The sequence below is a fragment of the Oncorhynchus mykiss genome, chromosome 2 (assembly GCF_013265735.2).
Source record: "Oncorhynchus mykiss isolate Arlee chromosome 2, USDA_OmykA_1.1, whole genome shotgun sequence".
Classification (NCBI taxonomy): Eukaryota; Metazoa; Chordata; class Actinopteri; order Salmoniformes; family Salmonidae; genus Oncorhynchus; species Oncorhynchus mykiss.
The window spans coordinates 28,090,812-28,111,293 of record NC_048566.1 but is presented as its reverse complement, the minus strand read 5'-3'; the positions used below and the strand labels follow the sequence as shown (position 1 = coordinate 28,111,293).

Sequence of the window (20,482 nt, the reverse complement as noted above, 5' to 3'; positions counted from 1 at the left end):
ACCTAAATGACTAATGATGATAAATACAATCCACCTGTGTGTAATCAAGTCTCCGTATAAATGCACCTGCACTGTGATAGTCTCAGAGGTCCGTTAAAAGCGCAGAGAGCATCATGAAGAACAAGGAACACACCAGGCAGGTCCGAGATACTGTTGTGTAAAAGTTTAAAGCCGGATTTGGATACAAAAAGATTTCCCAAGCTTTAAACATCCCAAGGAGCACTGTGCAAGCGATAATATTGAAATGGAAGGAGTATCAGACCACTGCAAATCTACCAAGACCTGGCCGTCCCTCTAAACTTTCAGCTCATACAAGGAGAAGACTGATCAGATCTACAGCAGAGGTGGGAGACTCTGTCCATAGGACAACAATCAGTCGTATATTGCACAAATCTGGCCTTTATGGAAGAGTGGCAAGAAGAAAGCCATTTCTTAAAGATATCCATAAAAAGTGTCGTTTAAAGTTTGCCACAAGCCACCTGGGAGACACACCAAACATGTGGAAGAAGGTGCTCTGGTCAGATGAAACCAAAATTGAACTTTTTGGCAACAATGCAAAACGTTATGTTTGGCGTAAAAGCAACACAGCTGAACACACCATCCCCACTGTCAAACATGGTGGTGGCAGCATCATGGTTTGGGCCTGCTTTTCTTCAGCAGGGACAGGGAAGATGGTTCAAATTGATGGGAAGATGGATGGAGCCAAATACAGGACCATTCTGGAAGAAAACCTGATGGAGTCTGCAAAAGACCTGAGACTGGGACGGAGATTTGTCTTCCAACAAGACAATGATCCAAAACATAAATCAAAATCTACAATGGAATGGTTCAAAAATAAACATATCCAGGTGTTAGAATGGCCAAGTCAAAGTACAGACCTGAATCCAATCGAGAATCTGTGGAAAGAACTGAAAACTGCTGTTCACAAATGCTCTCCATCCAACCTCACTGAGCTCGAGCTGTTTTGCAAGGAGGAATGGGAAAACATTTCAGTCTCTCGATGTGCAAAACTGATAGAGACATACCCCAAGCGACTTACAGCTGTAATCGCAGCAAAAGGTGGCGCTACAAAGTATTAACTTAAGGGGGCTGAATAATTTTGCACGCCCAATTTTTCAGTTTTTGATTTGTTAAAAAAGTTTGAAATATCCAATAAATGTCATTCCACTTCATGATTGTGTCCCACTTGTTGTTGATTCTTCACAAAAAAATACAGTTTTATATCTTTATGTTTGAAGCCTGAAATGTGGCAAAAGGTCGCAAAGTTCAAGGGGCCCGAATACTTTCGCAAGGCACTGTAGTACTGTGGTTGGGGTATAGGGCTGGCATATAGTACTGGGGCTGGGGTATATGGCTTGCGTATATTACTGGGGCTGGGGTACATATAGTACTGGGGCTGGGGTATAGGGCTGGCGTATAGTACTGGGGCTGGGGTATAGTACTGGGGTTGGGGTTGGGGTATAGGGCTGGGGTATAGTACCGGGGTTGGGGTATAGGGCTGAGGTATAGTACTGGGGTTGGGGTATAGTACTGGGGTTGGGGTATAGGGCTGGGGTATAGGGCTGGGGTATAGGGCTGGGGTTGGGGTATAGTACTGGGGTCGGGGTGTAGTACCGGGGTTGGGGTATAGTACTGGGGTTGGGCTATAGGGCTGGGGTATAGGGCTGGGGTATAGGGTTGGGGAATAGTACTGGGGTTGGGGTATAGTACTGGTGTTGGAGTGTAGTACTGGGGTTGGGGTATAGTACTGGGGTTGGGGTATAGTACTGGGGTTGGGGTATTGGGCTGGGGCTGGCGTATAGTACTGGGGCTGGTGTATAGTACTGGGGCTGGGGTATTGTGCTGGGGCTGGGGTATATGGCTGGGGTTGGAGTATAAGGCTGGGGTATAGGCCTGGTGCATAGTTCTGGGGTTGGGGTATACGGCTGGCATATAGTACTGGGGTATAGTACTGGAGTTGGGTTATAGTACTGGGGCTGGGGTATAGGGCTAGGGTTGGTGTATAGGGCTAGGGTTGGTGTATAGGGCTGGGGTATAGGGCTGGTGCATAGTTCTGGGGTTGGGGTATACGGCTGGCATATAGTACTCGGGTATAGTACTGGAGTTGGGTTATAGTACTGGGGCTGGGGAATAGGGCTAGGGTTGGTGTATAGGGCTAGGGTTGGTGTATAGGGCTGGGGTATAGGGCTGGTGCATAGTTCTGGGGTTGGGGTATACGGCTGGCATATAGTACTTGGGTATAGTACTGGGGCTGGGGTATAGGGTTGGCGTATTGTAGTGGGGCTGGGGTATGGGGCTGGCATATATTACCTGGGCTGGGTTATAGCACTGGGGCTGGTGTATAGGGCTGGCGTATAGTACTGGGGCTGGGGTATAGTACTGGGGCTGGTGTATAGTACTGGGGTTGGGGTATATTACTGGGGTTGGGGGTATAGGGCTGGGGTATAGTACTGGGGCTGGGGTATAGTGCTGGGGTATAGTACTGGGGCTGGGGTATAGGGCTGGGGATGGGGGTATAGTACTGGGGCTGGCATATAGTACTGGGTTATCGCACTGGTGCTGTGGTATAGGGCTGGGTTTGGGGTATAGTACTGGGGCTGGGGTATTGTACTGGGGTTGGGGTATAGGGCTGAGGCTGGGGTATAGTACTAGGGTTGGGGTATAGGGCTGGGTTTGGGGTATAGTACTGGGGCTGGGGTATCGTACTGGGGTTGGGGTATAGTACTGTGGTTGGGGTATAGTACTGTGGTTGGGGTATAGGGCTGGCGTATAGTACTGAGTTATAGTACTGGGGTTGGGTTATAGCACTGGGGCTGGCATATAAGGCTAGGGTTGGGGTATAGGGCTGGCATAAAGTACTGGGGTTGGGGTATAGGGCTGGGGTATATGACTGGAGTATAGTACTGGGGTTGGGGTATAGTACTGGGGCTGGGGTGTAGGGCTGGGGTATATTACTGGTGCTGGGGTATAGATAGTACTGGGGCTGGGGTATAGGGCTGGTGTATAGTACTGGGGTTGGGGTATAGTACTGGGGTTGGGGTATAGGGCTGGCATATATTACTGGGACTGGGGTATAGTACTGGGGCTGGGGTATAGGGCTGGCGTATAGTACTGAGGTTGGGGTAAAGTACTGGGGTTGGGGTATAGGACTGGGGTTGGGGTATAGGACTGGGGTATAGTACTGGGTTTGGGGTATAGTACTGGGGTTGGGGTATAGGGCTGGGATATAGGGCTGGATTATAGTATTGGGGTTGGGGTATAGGGCTGGCATATAGTACTGGTGTATAGTACTGGGGTTGGGGTATAGGGCTGGGGATGTGGTATAGTACTGGGGATGGGGTATAGTACTGGGTTAGGGTATTGGGCTGGGGTATAGTACTGTGTTTGGGGTGTAGTACTGGGGTTGAGGTATAGTACTGGGGTTGGGGTATAGGGCTGGGGTATAGGGCTGGGGTATAGGGATGGGGTATAGGGTGTAGGGCTGGGGTATAGTACTGGGGTTGGGGTATAGTACTGGGGTTGGGGTGTAGTACTGGGGTTTGGGTATAGTACTGGGGTTGGGGTATAGTACTGGGGTTGGGTTATAGTACTTGAGCTGGGGTATAGGGCTGGGGTATATGGCTGGGGTATAGGGCTGGGGTATAGGGTTGGGGTATAGGGCTGGGGTATAGTACTGAGATTGGGGTATAGTACTGGGGTTGGGGTATAGGGCTGGGGTTGGGGTATAGTACTGGGGTTGGGGTATATGGCTGGGGTATAGGGTTGGGGTATAGTACTGGGGTTGGAGTGTAGTACAGGGGTTGGGGTATAGTATTGGGGTTGGGGTATAGGGTTTGGGTATAGGGCTGGGGTATAGTACTGGGGTTGGTGTATAGGGCTGGGTTTGGGGTATAGTACTGGGGTTGGGGTATATGGCTGGGGTATAGGGCTGTTGTATAGTACTGGGGTTGGGGTATAGTACTGGGGTTGGGGTATAGTATTGGGGTTGGGGTATAGGGTTTGGGTATAGGGCTGGGGTATAGTACTGGGGTTTGGGTATAGTACTAGGGTTGGGGTATAGTACTGGGGTTGGGGTATAGTATTGGGGTTGGGGTATAGGGTTTGGGTATAGGGCTGGGGTATAGTACTGGGGTTGGGGTATAGTACTTTTGGTTGGGGTATAGTACTGGGGTTGGGGTATAGTACTAGGGTTGGGGTATAGTACTGGTGTTGGGGTATAGTATTGGGGTTGGGGTATAGGGTTTGGGTATAGGGCTGGGGTATCGTACTGGGGTTGGGGTATAGTACTTTTGGTTGGGGTATAGTACTGGGGTTGGGGTATAGTACTGGGGTTGGGGTATAGTACTGGGGTTGGGGTATAGTATTGGGGTTGTGGTATAGGGTTTGGGTATAGTGCTGGGGTATATAACTTTTGGTTGGGGTATTGGGCTGGTTTATAGTACTGGGGTTGGGGTATAGTATTGGGGTTGGGGTATAGGGTTTGGGTATAGGGCTGGGGTATAGTACTGGGGTTGGGGTATAGTACTTTTGGTTGGGGTATAGTACTGGGGTTGGGGTATAGTACTGGGGTTGGGGTATAGTATTGGGGTTGGGGTATAGGGTTTGTGTATAGGGCTGGGGTATAGAACTTTTGGTTGGGGTATTGGGCTGGGGTATAGTACTGGGGTTGGGGTATAGTACTTTTGGTTGGGGTATAGTACTGGGGTTGGGGTGTAGTACTGGGGTTGGGCTATAGTGATGGGGCTGGTGTATAGTGTTGGGGCTGGCGTATAGTACTGGGGCTGGTGTATAGTACTGGGGTTGGAGTATTGTGCTGGGGCTGGTGCATAGTTCTGGGGTTGGGGTATACGGCTGGCATATAGTACTGGGGTATAGTTCTGGGGTTTGGGTATAGGGCTGGGGTATATTACTGGGGTTGAGGTATAGTACAGGGGTTGGGGTATAGGGCTGGGGTATAGTACTGGGGTTGGGGTATAGGGCTCGGGTTGGGGTATAGGGCTTGGGAATAGGGCTGGGGCTGGGGTGTGGGCCGTGCCACCTATGATGTCAGAACTCCAAGTCAACCTCAGCTCCAACTCAACAGCTATGTATTGCTATTCTGTGTATATCTCTTCCCCTTTAACGCTTAGCAGAGGAAACCACACTTCTGTCCACTAGAGAGCAGTGTAACCTCAGCCAAATACAGTCAAACCTGGAGGCTACTGCTTATAATGTGTGAAACAAAGAGGGTCAAAACTAGAAAATGAGACAGATATGAAGATATAAAATCTATAGACGTGATGATAGAGACAGACTGTGTGTGTGAGACTGGTCTTAGACTGTATGTCTGTAGACATCCTGTTTGGTATACAGTCTATGGACATGAACCTGGTTGTCACCCTTTTGACTGTCATCTGACCTCTTTATTGTGAGGGGTGATGTGTGGGTTACTAGTGTCATGAGGAAGAGTGGATTCAGGGATTAAACCACGAGACCACAGGCTCTGTACCAAAGAGGACTTTTTCTAACAAGATGTGTCTGCTGCTGTAAATGTGTTAAGAAATGGTTGGTGAATGGTTTGGAAGTCTGGAAGTAGTGAGACCCTCAGCTAGAGTTCCAGAGTCTTATTCAATCAATTCAGGTGTGACATGACAGCACAAACATCATGACAGCACAATATTTTATTATTTAGTTCCTGTGAATCTTTCTTATTTATGTTTTTACTGTCATTTTAAAACGTTATGATTTCTATTGTTGTGTTTTTGTCATCATCATCATCACTGATATCTTGATCATATGCCTTAAAGCTATTACAATATACAGTAATTATGTTCATCATCATCATCACTGATATCTTGATTATACTGTATGCTTTAAAGCTATTACAATATTCAGTAATTATGTTCATCCTCGTCATCATCATTGTTTATGTCTATGTATGTATTTATTTGTGTTGTTTTGTGTGTGTTCTCCATGTCTTTGTGTTGTTTTGTGTGTGTTCTCCATGTCTTTGTGTTGTTTTGTGTGTGTGTTCTCCATGTCTTTGTGTTGTGTATGCACTGAGCACTGAGCTGTCCACACTTATCTTTTTAGGGTCAAAGAAGAACAAAAGCCTCAGCCGGCACAGTAAGTAACACATTACCCAGAGTGCTCTAGGCTTTGACACTTCTTCCTGTTGGTCAATGTAGCTTCCTGTCACAGTGGGCCCCGCCCCTTCTCCCCTGATATTGGCTCGCCCTGTTGTGTCATTTGCATTCTGGGAGCTTCACCTTCAGGCTCCTTACTTCCTCATCCATGTGTGAACTGGATGCTTCTATTCAGCTACTTTCCGTCCTGCATTGTGTCCAAATCTACCTCTAAACACAGCAACTATCTGATCAATATGAAAACGTTATACTACTACTCCACTACCACCTTCCTAACTATTGGCTGACCATTCAATGCAATTCCCATTTCCATTGGCTGTAGCTTCTTTCCTGCTTTTATACTTCCTCTCCTCCTCTTTCTCTGTGGTTGTGGATGTGGTTGACTGTCCCTCTTTCTTGGTCTGCTGTGATCACAATGAATGTCCCTGCTAGGCTTCCGTACAGTACCGCCACTCTGACTTTGTGTAAGCCTTGCTGGGTGTGTGTGCTTTAATGGGGGATACCCTTGTCTCAGCCAGCCCAGACAATGTGTTGATTCTTCATCTTTCTGTGGTGTGGTGTACAGTCACGTTGTTTGCTTACTTATTTGAACAGGTGGTTTAGTCCCTTTAGTGGGATCACTGAGCTGGTAAATAACGTTCTGCAACCTCAGCAAAAGTCCCAAAATGAGAAGGAGCCTGAGCCTGTGTCTGAGCCTGAGACGTAAGTAAGATGTGCACTGTCTGCCCCTGAACCAGACAGTTACTGTAGGATGCCTAAACATACAGTATGGCTGACTAGTGTGGTCTGTACAACATGTTTGACCTCTGACCTGTCAGATACTGCCAAGAGCATAGGCGGCGCGTGAGTCTCAATTTTGGGGAAGCTCATTTTCACCATAAAAATGTTCCTTTATAATAAAGCATTCCATGCATCACCACTTTTGCAGACTTATGTAAGATAGTCTGCTATTTCCAATGTGATGAGTCGATGGGATAGTCATGATTTATGCTAATAATATAACTCAATCACTGTTTGGGAAATATATGGGCTTTTATAAACACATTTCATGCAATTCTACTACACTTTATATGACTGGAGATGTATTTTTTATTGAACCTTTATCTAACCAGGCAAGTCAATAAGAACAAATTCTTATTTACAACGATGGCCTGGCAAGAGGCAAAAAGCCTCCTGGGCTGGGACAAAAACTTTGTAAGCCAAAACGGACAACACAGACAGAAGTCACTGGCAACAGCACAAATACAACAGCAAACAAACAGTGGATGTGTGTGTGTGTGTGTGTGTGTGTGTAGTAAAACAAAGTTCTTCCTTATATAAGGCATGGCAAATTATTGACATGGGGTGACAACTAGAAACAATGACATGTCTGAACAACCTGTTCCTTCTCCAGGGACACCAGGTCATTGAGTTTTATGTTGTTTTGGAGGGAATTCCATGACAAGGGGGCTGTGTAATGACAGGACCTTTTTCCATGCTCAGTTCAAATTTCCGTGACTCTTAGCCTATAAACAAGATTGAGATCTGAGCTTGTATGTGTTTTTATTTCAAGCTAGAAGAGAGGATAGATAAAATTGTAGTTTTCCTAAAATGACCTTATAAATTAGAACTTGCCAGTGTTGGAGCCTGCGTGTTACTATTGATGTTCATCCGACAGATCACAATGGAGAGTTATATAGACATCTCTGATTTGTGACAAAACGAAGGCCTGCATGATACACAGAGTCAAGAGCCTTCACTGTACTGTAGAGCTTGAGGCTCGTACATACATAGCTGAATCTTTTATTACGACAAAAATTACAGGGTATCTTAAACTCTGCTGACTGTCAAACAGATCAATAAAAATCTAATAGGTCAATACTATCTAATAGGTCAATACTATCTAATAGGTCAATACTATCTAATAGGTCAATACTATCTAATAGGTCAATACTATCTAATAGGTCTACGAAAAGAGGAGCCAGAAAGACAATATGGAAGAGGAAATGATTGTCCAAAAACTGACCCAATGATAAAGACAGTGAATATGCACACTCACCGGGGATACGGCCGATGCTCCGCTAAAATAGGTTACTATTCGCTCAAATAAATTGGGAATTTTTATAAAAGGCAGATTAGTCTTTTGATGGTGTTCTCCATACAAAAATAGCCATTTGCTGTTCCACCGAAGTTTTCACGCGATTGTATTTTGAAATATTGCGATATGCCTGGCTGGGCCTCTCTTTCGCTGACATTCGCAACTCAACAATCATCTATTCGGTATTTGCCGTGCACGCTGCCCAAATTGAGGACCCTTCCGGATATGCGATTTAAACAATCCACAGGTTTTTATTATTTTTAAGAAGCTTTTTGGTGTAGTAATGATTTTATGTATTTTTGTGTAGACTATTCTGTATTAGGCTATATAATTTTGGCAATTAATTCATTTTACTTTAGGATAAACCTTATGTACGCGCTGCCTATGGCCAAGAGTCAATTCTGCTTTCAAATTATACTTTTGGACAGCTGGAGCAAGCACACAATTTTTCTTCAGGAAAATGACCATAGTCTTTAGGTTTATTTTACTATGGTGAAGAATACAAGAAATGTAATCTATAAAATGCATGATACATTTTTGGATTAAGTGACAGCCATTTACATTTTAAAACTGTAATAGTGCTACAATAGGAACAGATTATATCAATATTGCATTGTGGTTGAATAAATGCGTCTTGTTTCTGTGATATAGCACCGTGATTGTGCTATATCACAGAAACATGACATCAGATGGTGACATCAATGTTATGTCACTCAGTCTGACATCCACAAGGAACACAATTTTAATCATTTAAAAGTCATGTCTTGATAAAATAACCTCCTGAGTTCATACTTAAGGCCAACAGGCAGACACGTATTGAGTTTCCGGTCTTGGCTGGGTCCTGGTAGGGATACTATGTTAGCTCCGTCATATGGTATACAGTAGAGGACAGGGCAGGGCTCATGTTTCGGCCTGTTTATGCAGCCTGTGTTAGTGTGGTTCAGAGGTAAGAAGGGTCGGATAGACAGCCAGAGCTGATACAATGAGCAGCATATGATTACATGTCAGCTGTGTCATGCGTGTTTGACCAGGTTTGACCGAGAGGGAGACGGATGAGGAACGGGAGCCATCCACCAGCTGCCTGAACCTCTCAATACACCCCTCTCCTCCCCCTTTCTCCTCCTCTATTTCTCTCCTCCTCCTTCTCAATCTATTCCTCTCCATATTTTCCCTGGCCATCTCCTCTACCTACCCCTCCTTTCCCTCTCTTTCTTCTTCTCCCTATCTCTTCCTACCCCTCTCCTCTTCCTAACCCTCTTCCTGGTTTAGAGAGAGTTGCATCTTGAATGGCAGCTCTCTAGTGACTCTCAATAGTGAATCTAGAAGCCTCTATATGCCCACTAAACCAGCGGTTCTCAAACTTTTTGGGGCCAGTAACCCCTTTTGCAATAACAAATTCATCAGGGATCCCCCATAACTCGAGTGAGATAAAAATAGCAAGGAGTTTTACTATGACTTCGGTAGTGCATGGCCGGACAATCCACGTCTCAGACTGTGGGAAGAAACATTTTAAAGACCCACCTCTTGGCAACGGATGTCACGTTCTGACCTTATAGTTATTTTGTTATGTCTTTGTTTTAGTATGGTCAGGGCGTGAGTTGGGTGGGTAGTTTATGTTCTTTTTTCTATGTTGTGGTTTTGTGTTTGACCTGGTATGGTTCTCAATCAGAGGCAGGTGTCATTTGTTGTCTCTGATTGAGAATCATACTTAGGTAACCCTTTCCCACCTGTGTTTTGTGGGAGATTATTTTCTGTTCTGTGTTTTGCTTCCCTGTTCAGGACTGTTTGTTTTGTTGTTTTATTGTTTTTGTTCAGTGTTCAGTATTCTTATTAAAACAATATGGACATTTACCACGCTGCGCATTGGTCCTCCTCTTCTTCCACCCACGACGAGCGTTACAGAATCACCCACCAACCAAGGACCAAGCAGCGTGGTATTGGGCAGCAGCGATCTCCGGACTCGTGGACATGGGAGGAGATTTTGGACGGAAAAGGACCCTGGGCACAGGCTGGGGAATATCGCCGCCCCAAGGCAGAGCTGGAGGCAGCGAAAGCTGAGCGGCGGCAATATGAGGAGGCAGCTATAGGCCAGCCCCCAGCAAGTGCCATGCGAGAGTAGGCATCCAGCCAGGGCGTGTTATGCCAGCCCAGCATGTTTGGTCTCCAGTACGCCGTTTCGACCCAGGGTATCCTGCGCCGGCGCTGCGTGCTGTGTCTCCGGGGCGCTGGGAGGGTGCAGTGCATCCTATGCCTGCGCTCCACCCGTCCCAGGCGAATGTGGTTATGGAGCCTAAGGGAGAGGTGCGAGTGGTATGCACCAGATCTCCAGTGCTCACCCACAGCTCGGTTCAACCTGTGCCTGCACTCTGGATGGTCCGGGCTAAAATGGTGATCCAGCCGGGAGGAGTGGTGCCAAGGCTGCGCACCAGGGCTCCAGTAATCCCCCACGGCCCGGTACATCCGGTGCCTCCTCCAAGCACCAGGCCTCCTGTAGGTCTCCCCAGCTTGGTGGGTCCTGTGGCAGCCCCACGCACCAGGCTGTCTCTCCGTCTCTTCCCTCCAGGTCCGCCCGTCTGTCCTGAGCTGCCAGAGCCACCCGTCTGTCCTGAGCTGCCAGAGCCACCCGTCTGTCCTGAGCTGCCAGAGCCACCCGTCTGTCCTGAGCTACCAGAGCCACCCGTCTGTCCTGAGCTGCCAGAGCCGCCCGTCTGTCCTGAGCTGCCAGAGCCGCCCGTCTGTCCTGAGCTGCCAGAGCCGCCCGTCTGTCCTGAGCTGCCAAAGCCGCCCGTCTGTCCTGAGCTGCCAAAGCCGCCCGTCTGTCCTGAGCTGCCAGAGCCGCCCGTCTGTCCTGAGCTGCCAGAGCCACCCGTCTGTCCTGAGCTGCCAGAGCCGCCCGTCTGTCCTGAGCTGCAAGAGCCGCCCGTCTGTCCTGAGCTACCAGAGCGGCCCGTCTGTCAGGAGCTGCCGGAGCCGTCCGTCAGTCAGGAGCTGCCGGAGTCGCCCTTCACGCCGGTGCTGCCGGAATCGCCCTTCCCTCCGGCTCTGGCGGAATCTCCCTTCCCTCCGGCGCTGCCGGAGTCTCCCGCCTGTCCGGTGCCGCCGGAATCTCCTGTCCATTCGGGGCCCGCTGCAGGGGTCCCCAGTCCGAGGTCGGCGCCGAGGGTTGCCGCTCCCAAGGCGCCACTTAAGTGGGCCGAGACTATGATGGAGTAGGGTCCACGTCCGCGCCAGAGCCGCCACCGCGGGACAGACGCCCACCCAGACCCTCCCCTATAGGTTCAGGTTTTGCGGCCGGAGTCTGCACCTTTGGGGGGGATTACTGTCACGTTCTGACCTTAGTTCTTTTGTTATGTATTTGTTTTAGTATGATCAGGGCGTGAGTTGGGTGGGTAGTCTATGTTCTTTTTTCTATGTTGTGGTTTTGTGTTTGACCTGGTATGGTTCTCAATCAGAGGCAGGTGTTGTTCGTTGTCTCTGATTGAGAATCATACTTAGGTAACCCTTTCCCACCTGTGTTTTGTGGGAGATTATTTTCTGTTCTGTGTTTTGCTTCCCTGTTCAGGACTGTTTGTTTTGTTGTTTTATTGTTTTTGTTCAGTGTTCAGTATTCTTATTAAAACAATATGGACACTTACCACGCTGCGCATTGGTCCTCCTCTTCTTCCACTCACGACGAGCGTTACATCGGAGACCAAAAAGTTGCAGTTTTCAAGCTAATTTCTTGCCGTTTTAGACATTTTGTCATGGAACAGAGAGATTTTTTGTTGTTACAGCATCTAAGCTAATATCCTGCAATTCTACACATTTTGCCATGAGGCAGAGAGAAAACGTAGCAATTTTAAAGCGTAAAGCTGGAGTCCTTAACTGAAACAATAACAAAGCGGTCATTCCGCCTCTGTTTTAGTAAAAAGCTGGGGGATGGGCCTGGAGAAATGTAACCACTCTCAAATTCATAGACAGAGCTATGGATGCAAGGACTGACCATCCATGATATCAAAATGATAGTTTTACTAATGTTCTGAGGCTATACAGTGTTTGTTTACATTTACATTGTTTACAAACATTGGAGTAAAACAAGCTATTTTGTGTTCTGATGGGCTAAGACAGTTGAACTAAACTCATGAGGCATTTAGGAGTTATATTCTTCAAGACTCAATTGGTATATCATGGTATTCCATACCAAAAATGAATGTAGCAACTAAGGATTCCAGTTTTAAAGTACAGTGCATTTAGGTAAAAACATAATTTTTTTGCAGAATACAAGAACATAATACATATAGTATGAAGTTGAAAAAAAATTAATTGGTGGGGCACTGTGGATACCAAAATCCCTGGTAGCCTCCCAAGCCCATGTGACCCAGGGTTAAGAACACAAGTTGTAGATGAATTATGTTACATTGTATTTTATTGCATTGTATTACACCATCTGAACTTATTCCACGGATCCCTTGGCCCAAATTGAATCTGTGGTTTGAAGTATTATTTTTTTGTGTGTCTGGCGTCGGACCCCATTTCGAGAACCCCTGCCCTAAACAGCAGACACTGCTACCCAATATGCACATACCATTAACAAGTCTTCTGTCTGTAGACTTTTTCTGGTGTCTGTGTGTTTGTCTGTGTGTTAAACAACACCACACCACCACGTCCCACGTCTAATCTGTGTTCAGTACATAGTGACAGTAGTAGCCCAGTGTTCATTCGGAGTGGGCAGAGCAGCGTGGCAGTGTGACACAGAGAGGTGCCATCCAGGGTCCCGTCTCTATCTAGTGTTCAGCAGGGTGATCGTCATCAGACAAGGCCCAGCCACATCGAGTCACGCGCCAATTACATTTGGGATCTAAAGAAAAGGCCTGTTTGTGGGAAAGAAGAGGCAGCATGTTTATCACCTATGCGACACCAGGCCATGCATACGGACGGTAAAAAGGATAGCTCTGGTTAATAATTCACGTGACTAATGAATGTTGCAGGGGAAAATGTGGAGACGAAACCAATTCTAAACGCCATATCATGAAGTCAGCCAGGGTTTTAGTTTCTAAGGATACACCCGATTGACATGTGTCATACAAAATGCATGCTGGTCTGTCTGTGTGAGGTAGCGTTTCAGGGTCCTCTGGTCCTCAGGTCCGATTGGACCTGTCATATGTGGGTGCATTGGGAGAGTATAGGAAAAGATGACACTGAATGTACATCTAGTGTTTTGAGCAGGCGGTGCAGATTAAAAGAGAACGTTGAGCTAAAAGCTTCCTTCCAAATGACCCCCTTTTTTTTAATTTGCCACCCTTTTCCCACAGGGCACTAGTCAAAAGTAGTGCACTGTGTAGGGAATAGGATGCCATTTGGGACGTATACAAAGTCTTTTGAAGGGTGCCGTTGTTTCAGTAATCCACATGGAGGCCTACTCAATAGTCTGATTCCTCTGCACTGTCTAAAGGCACTGTTAGCCCGATGGTTGGATGGATGCTGTAGTGTAGGGCTACCCAGTCATGATGTTGTTGCTGTGAAAAACAGATGTGATGTGTTCTTTCCACTGAAGTGTGGGCATTGACATTTGGAGGGCTGTATTAGCTTACGTCTCGGGCCCCGCCCTGAAATAGAAACACAGGTACAAATGATTCATTAAACTCCGGGAACCTGAGTAAGTGGAATTAAGTTAGGCTTTTAAACTTGTGATGCAAACTCTATACCTTCCTACCTGGCCCGCCTTGTTTCAGTAAAGATGGGTGCAACTCTATGTGAATGGAGAACTATAGTGACAGTACAACAATATGCAATGCAGAACATACAAACATTTCTCTGACAGTTGTGTGTAACAAACTGTAGGTTATTTGGTTGACAAAACCTTTTGGTTACACTTTCTATAAGTATATATAATCAAGGCCATTATAAAGCATGTTCCTCATAGAAAGTGTTCCCTCCATTTCTCTTAGAAAGGAATCAGAGCTACATACGCTGCTTTGCTGTCTACCAACACTAATGGACTTCACACAACATCCTGCAGTTAGCTACAGCACAAAGACATCTGAAATGACTTCCTATCCCCTGAAGTGCATTGTTATACTCTGACGAAAGTAGTGCACTTTAACGGAACTAGGGACTAGAGAGCCATTTAGGACAACGTTTCTGTTCTGAACTGATCTTTTCCTAACTGCGCTCCTCTCTTGCTTCCTTCCTTGCAGGAAGTTGCACCAGCAGTTTGAGAGCTACAAGGACCAGGTGAAGAAGATGGGGGATGATACGACCCCGCAGACGGGGACGACAGGAGAACCCCAGAAGAACCCCAACGACTCTCCTACCTGCGGGATTTGCCACAAAACCAAATTCGCTGACGGCTGCGGCCACCTCTGTTCATATTGCCAAACGAAATTCTGTGCTCGGTGCGGAGGACGAGTGTCTCTGCGGTCAAATAAGGTGAGGAGGTTGAGCCTAGCTACCTCTGTTTGTCTGTGTCTATGAATTCACTCACGCACGCACGCACACACACACACGCATGCATACCTGGAAAAATGTTTTGTAGTGATTGTCCTCTTGTAAGATTACAGTGAGAAGGTGGAAGTAATTTGTCAATACAATTCGTTTTATACAATCACATGCAGGCCAGTCCAGTCCAGCTGTCGTGAGAGAGTGTTTTTTTGCTGATACTCTCTCTCTTGGGTCCCAAAAATAGCCTGACTAGTACATTCATTTCTGTCTCAAATCAAATCCTCCACTGGGTTATGAAACATTAGTGTGAAATCAGAAACTGGGCCTCAAGCCAGATACAGACAGTGGTGCAGCTCACAACACATCCCTACTGACGATCTATACCATATACCAACTCCTACCAATGTTTCTCCCATTCATATTCTCTGCATGACTGTGAATCTGGTGAAGGATGATTCTAGATGCAGTGATTTCTTCAGGTCTTGTTTTTAGCATGGCGTCAGGTAGCCTAGTAGTTATAAGTGTTGGGCAGGGCCTCCCGAGTTGCACAGGAGTCTAAGGCACTGCATCGCAGTGCTAGCTGTGCCAGCTGTGCCACTAGAGATTCTGGGTTTGAGTCCAGGATCTGTCGCAGCCGGCCGCGACCGGGAGGAGGTGCGGCACACATTTGGCCCAGCGTCGTCCGGGTTAGCCTTGTCAAGGGATAGCCTTATCTAATCGCGCACTAGCGACTCCTGTGGCGGGCTTGGCGCAGTGCATGCTGCCACGGTCGCCAGGTGTACGGTGTTTCCTCCGACACATTGGTGCGGGTTGGAAGGGCATTGTGTCAAGAAGCAGTGCGGCTTGGTTGGGTTGTGTTTCGGAGGACGCATGGCTCTCGACCTTCACCTCTCCCGAGTCCATACGGAAGTTGCAGCGATGAGACAAGACTAACTACTACCAATTGGATACCACGATATTGGGGAGAAAAAAGGGGTGAAAAAAAACATTTAAAAGTGTTGGGCCAGTAGTCGAAAGGCTGCTGGTTTGAATCCCAGAGTCGATGTGCCCTTGAGCAAGGCACTTAACCGCAGTAGCTCTGGATAAGAGGGTCTCCTAATTATGTCATATGTAAATCTCTTTCTTTACCACTGGGGGGAGCTTCTCCCCTGGCGTCTCACAACAGCCCCAAATCTCATGTCTGCTGTGTATTACCATGCTGCTCCACTGTCTAACTAACTAACCTTGTTGTGAAATCCTCCTACAGAGTAAGCCTTGATTTATTATTATGTGACTGAGTGTTTATGCTTGGTGCCGTCCAATACCCTCACTGTCGGAATGCGATGTGTCAAAGTGTACTAATGTCACTCACAATCTTTCTCCCCGTTCCTTTCTTCCTCTCTCTCTCTCTGTCCCTGTCTTTCACTCCCTCTATCTCTGTCTGCTGCATTCCTGCTCTCGCGGAATTGCAACAGGAGGACAAAGTGGTTAGCAAATCCTTTTCCAACCTTTTTCGCATCTCGACTAAGAAAAGTCTGAATAGAAGCATCACTCCTTCGCCCCCATAAGATGCTTCTCAGACTGTAATATACACATACAGTACCCTGAACACATGATTTTTGACCAATCACATCTGTGAGTCAATCATATCATGTTGAAGGCCAGACCAAAATGGAACATATAAAGTATATGTCAGAAAATATATTTTGGTGTCTTTGTTCCATTTTCAGTGCAAAGTTTGTACCAAATCCCTGTCAAAGTTTTCCCTTAACAGCTATGACTGAGCTGAGAGTCCACCTCCACGGGACCTTCCGTCCGTCGGCTGCCAAGGCTGCCTGTCTGTCTTTGTTGTTGACTGATTATGGGTGGAGGATGGGTTTCCTCCAGAGTTGTAGCCTACAGATGGTGTTGAGTCGTGGCTGTGGGCTGGCAGGAGGCAGCAGCAGCAGTAGGCTTGGGACAGTGTGATGAGTAGTGGGAGTGTTGGCAGATCTGCCCTGGGATCAGATCAAAGGATAGGAGGATAGGCCCACTGCTGCCCTGCCCACTGTTAGCCTGGTATTGTAGCGATCTGTCTTCTTGGCCATGAAAATACATTGGTTGCATCCCAAATGGCACATGCAGCTAAAGTATTTGAAAGGAAAACAGTTGTTATTACTGGTCTGGATGTGGAGGAGGTGCAGTAGAGGAATGGAGATGGAGATGGATGGATGGTGGGGGTGGAGGTGGAGGTGTACATACGTTCAGTAGATGTGCTGCTGTCTCAGCCAGAGGGACGTTGTTTACACAGACACTGCCTCCCCTGTATCTAGTTGCAGGGCTCCAAGCCCTCACGGAGCCCTCAGGGCCAGCTGATCCAGGGGTTTGGTTCCCAGACAGGGATGTGTGACCAGATAGTTTTTCAACCCAAGAAGGGGGCTGTCACTGGGGGCCCGACTGCTGGACCTCTGAGGGCAGGGCCCATGGACCTAAACGATGTCTCAAATGGCACCCTATTCCCTATATAGTGAACTACTTTTGACCAGAGCCCTACACATGTTGGACACAATAAAGCCCTTTCATGTTCACACACACACGCCGCGTGCACACAGACTCACACCCAACACTCTTCAGAGTCTCATAATAAGAATAGATGTTATGTTATTGCAAGTTCGTTAACTAAGACTATATAGCTCAGTTGGGGATGTTTTGGTCAGCCCAACCACCTGCAGTAGCTTGTCACGTCTGAAAGCTTGTGTGTCAGTCAAAGAGGTGCTTGTGGTGGTGGTGAAATCTGTCCTTTTTCCATCAGTATTCTCTTTCCTTCCCACAACCAGTGGTAGCCGTGATGAGAGATCTCTTGTTCTGTGAAACGGCATCAATATTTACACGCCTCAGTGTCTGGGGCCTCTAACAGAGCTGTTGGACACTGGAATACGATAGGACAGACTTGCTGCTGAGAGTTTCACAGAGAGGCAGGAGAAGAATCAGGAGTGAAGGTTTGAGATGGATTTGAGCTACATTAAACTGAGCCCCGAGATGATTTATTTTCTTATTTAGTCTAGTATAGCCTATCAGACTCATGGTTATGACAATAAAATATGATATTTTGTTATATATCTTTGGTTGATATTAGCCTACAGTAAAGAGGTGAAGGACATCCAGTCTGATAAGACAGTACTGAAGGCCTTTATGTGTAACCACAGGTCAGTCTAGTCTCGGCTCAGCTGCTACACAGTAGACAAAACTTACACCAGGAAGGATTTTAGAGATATAGATGGAGCCTTTGAAAGACATACAGTGCACTATGTACATTTTTTGAACCCCCAGAATCCCTATCCCTCCTCAGTCCTTATAGTAGGACTGTTCAACATTTCAATTCCTCTGATGTTGCTAAAAAATGCCTCAGGAATCAAGTCTCCTGAGACCAAGTCATTCGTGATTAACATGACTTTTGAGGACATCACATGTGCTGTGGTGCTCTTGGCTCTCAGCTTTCATTCACTCTGCTGCAAACGAACAGAACTCACACTTATTGGATCTTTCTGGACTCATCAAAGTAAAAATAGCCTAATATTCCAGTGAATTTAGAAGAACACGTTGTTGTGGCGCATCAGAATTAGCTTGGTGAGTCCCTGAGCGTCACGGGCGTGTAAGGGCACACACTGGATTCTTTGAGCACAGTTGGGCCGCCCAGCACCACGGGGGGACGCGCTGCATTTATAATGAGCTCGAATAATCCTCGGTAGCGGGAGACTCACACCCGCATCTATTAGTAATGAAGACTTAACTAGTAGGTCTAATACAGCGGCGGTAAAACATGATTGCTCACTCTTGCACATCTTTCCTCCCACGAAGCTGCTTCTGTATGCTTCTTTTTTGTGTGCCGCGTTTCAAAATTGGAATCCTTTACTGCATTTATGAAGGGACTGTATCGTTTTCTATTTGACATCGTGGCAGACACGTATTTTGTTATTTTCTGTAAATAATCTGTCTAGAAAATAATTATGGTTGGAATTTAAGACTGTCTGACTGGGTGGTATTATTTGCAGCCTGGACAAATCACATACATTATTAGCATCGCGTAACCTTCACGCGGGCTACATTGAGCAGAGCTAGCTGCCTGTCTGTTGTTCGACTAGGTACTGTCCGCGGTGCTGAACGGTGTTGAAGGTCGGCGCCTCAGTCTGTCTCCTCCTGATTTTACTGCACGCTGCCCCGTAACATTTCCAACAAATTAGGATTACATACATTGTTTTTCCTGCACGGACACGATGCTTACCGTCGTTACCATGGGTAAGCTAAATGTAAAATGGATTGTCTTGGCTGCAAGTCATTTAATACGCTGGGCTCACAATCAGCCGTTTGGATACTGCATTTACAATGCACATGTAGGCTATAGACTGTTGTGCACTGTTTGCATAAGTAGTCAGAGTATTTTAATGTAGATGATAATATGACCAATGATGAATGAATTATATGCTATTATGAATGCCTACATGTTATAAACACCTTGTTATAGCCTGGTAGTCTGAACACGTTTATATGGATGTTTTAGGCCATGTAGTGCTCATTTTCGGTGAAAGTTCTCATTACATCATGTTCTCTGAAATTCTGAATATATATGGTGTTTTCTAAAATGTGTGTGAAACAGTGAACAGCGCTTTGATAAGCCGACTTTGCATGCCAAATGCCTAAGTAATACCAAAAATAGACTTTGGCTTTGTAAATAATGTCACAGGGTTTAGGGGGGGTCTGTGAAAGACATCTGCCATCTCTCTGTGTGAATCCAGTCTCTCCATTTCTCAAGCCGCTCTCATCTTTCTCTCTCAAGTCTTTCTGAACTTCGGTCAAAATAACGGGGCATACATTTATGCATCAAGTCTATTATTATTACCGCGCGCCCGACACACTAAATTTAGAACCTCATTCAAATGTGATGCACCACGTGCCAGACGGTGTGTCGAGCATGTGAGAGTCGGCTCTTCTTTCACCTCTATTTAGGCTACACGGTTTCATGAAACATACTTTAACACGTGTTTCCCTCTGTCTTTTTGAGATCTTTACACACACACATTTAGAAGAATGTGGTATATTTCATCTTAGGTTATATAGGTTATATATCGTTTATCACACGTTTTTAATAACACACATAAAAACGTGTGTTGCATGGGGAAAAAGGAGTGCCGAATGATGGATTAAGTTCTGTATGTTTCAGACACAGTCGACTCAAGTGCAAACTCAGTTTCAAAGCCAATATGTTCCCCAGACATGTTCCCTTAAACTATGAGTTTTTAATGAGCTCAGTTAAGTTCAGGTGAGACTGGGAGGGAAAAAGGCAATATGATACGGATGACAGTCTATTCACCATCACATTAATATTTTACCATGACGCACATCTCTTTATAGTATGTGATATTTTTGTTCTCTGAATGCTATGAACAAGATACATTAACATTTGATGGTTGGGAATACATTTAGTCTGCAAGATATGATACCAAGTATGTGTTTTTGTCCCCGAAAGAACAGTCACTATTTGGACTCAAGTACTGCAACAACGGTTGCAATTCTCTTAATAGTTAAAAATGGTCACCATGGTATTTTTATTGTCCTTTAGCTTTGAAGTTTGATAATATCATGCTCCCCTCAACTGTTTTGGTAGGATGCTGTTGTGGTGTAGTGCTGCTTCTTGGCCACAAGAGAGAGCTCATTGACTGAGTATTGGCTACTGGAACATATGTATCAGAAAGAGGCGATTGTCTCCTCCCTCCCCTGTTCATTTCACTTTGATGTAGTGTAGCACCACAGGCTTGACAGCTAAACAAAGCTCAGCACAAACTGGGAAAGCTGAAGGCTGCTCTCTATCTTAAAGGACTTTCAGTCAATGCTGTAAATTGTCTCT

The 20,482-nt window shown here is 46.2% G+C and overlaps 1 protein-coding gene across 5 annotated transcripts in view; it reads left to right on the top strand.

Annotated features, from left to right (window-relative positions):
- The window catches only part of LOC110485663 (regulating synaptic membrane exocytosis protein 2), a 216,587-nt gene that overhangs the window by 38,682 nt on the left and 157,423 nt on the right, over positions 1 to 20,482 (top strand). For all 5 annotated transcript variants that reach the window (XM_036944152.1, XM_036944163.1, XM_036944190.1 and 2 more), the window contains exons 3-4: positions 14,379 to 14,610; positions 16,077 to 16,088. In XM_036944152.1, the coding sequence (XP_036800047.1) occupies positions 14,379 to 14,610; positions 16,077 to 16,088 (244 nt within the window). The remainder of the gene's footprint in view (positions 1 to 14,378; positions 14,611 to 16,076; positions 16,089 to 20,482) is intronic.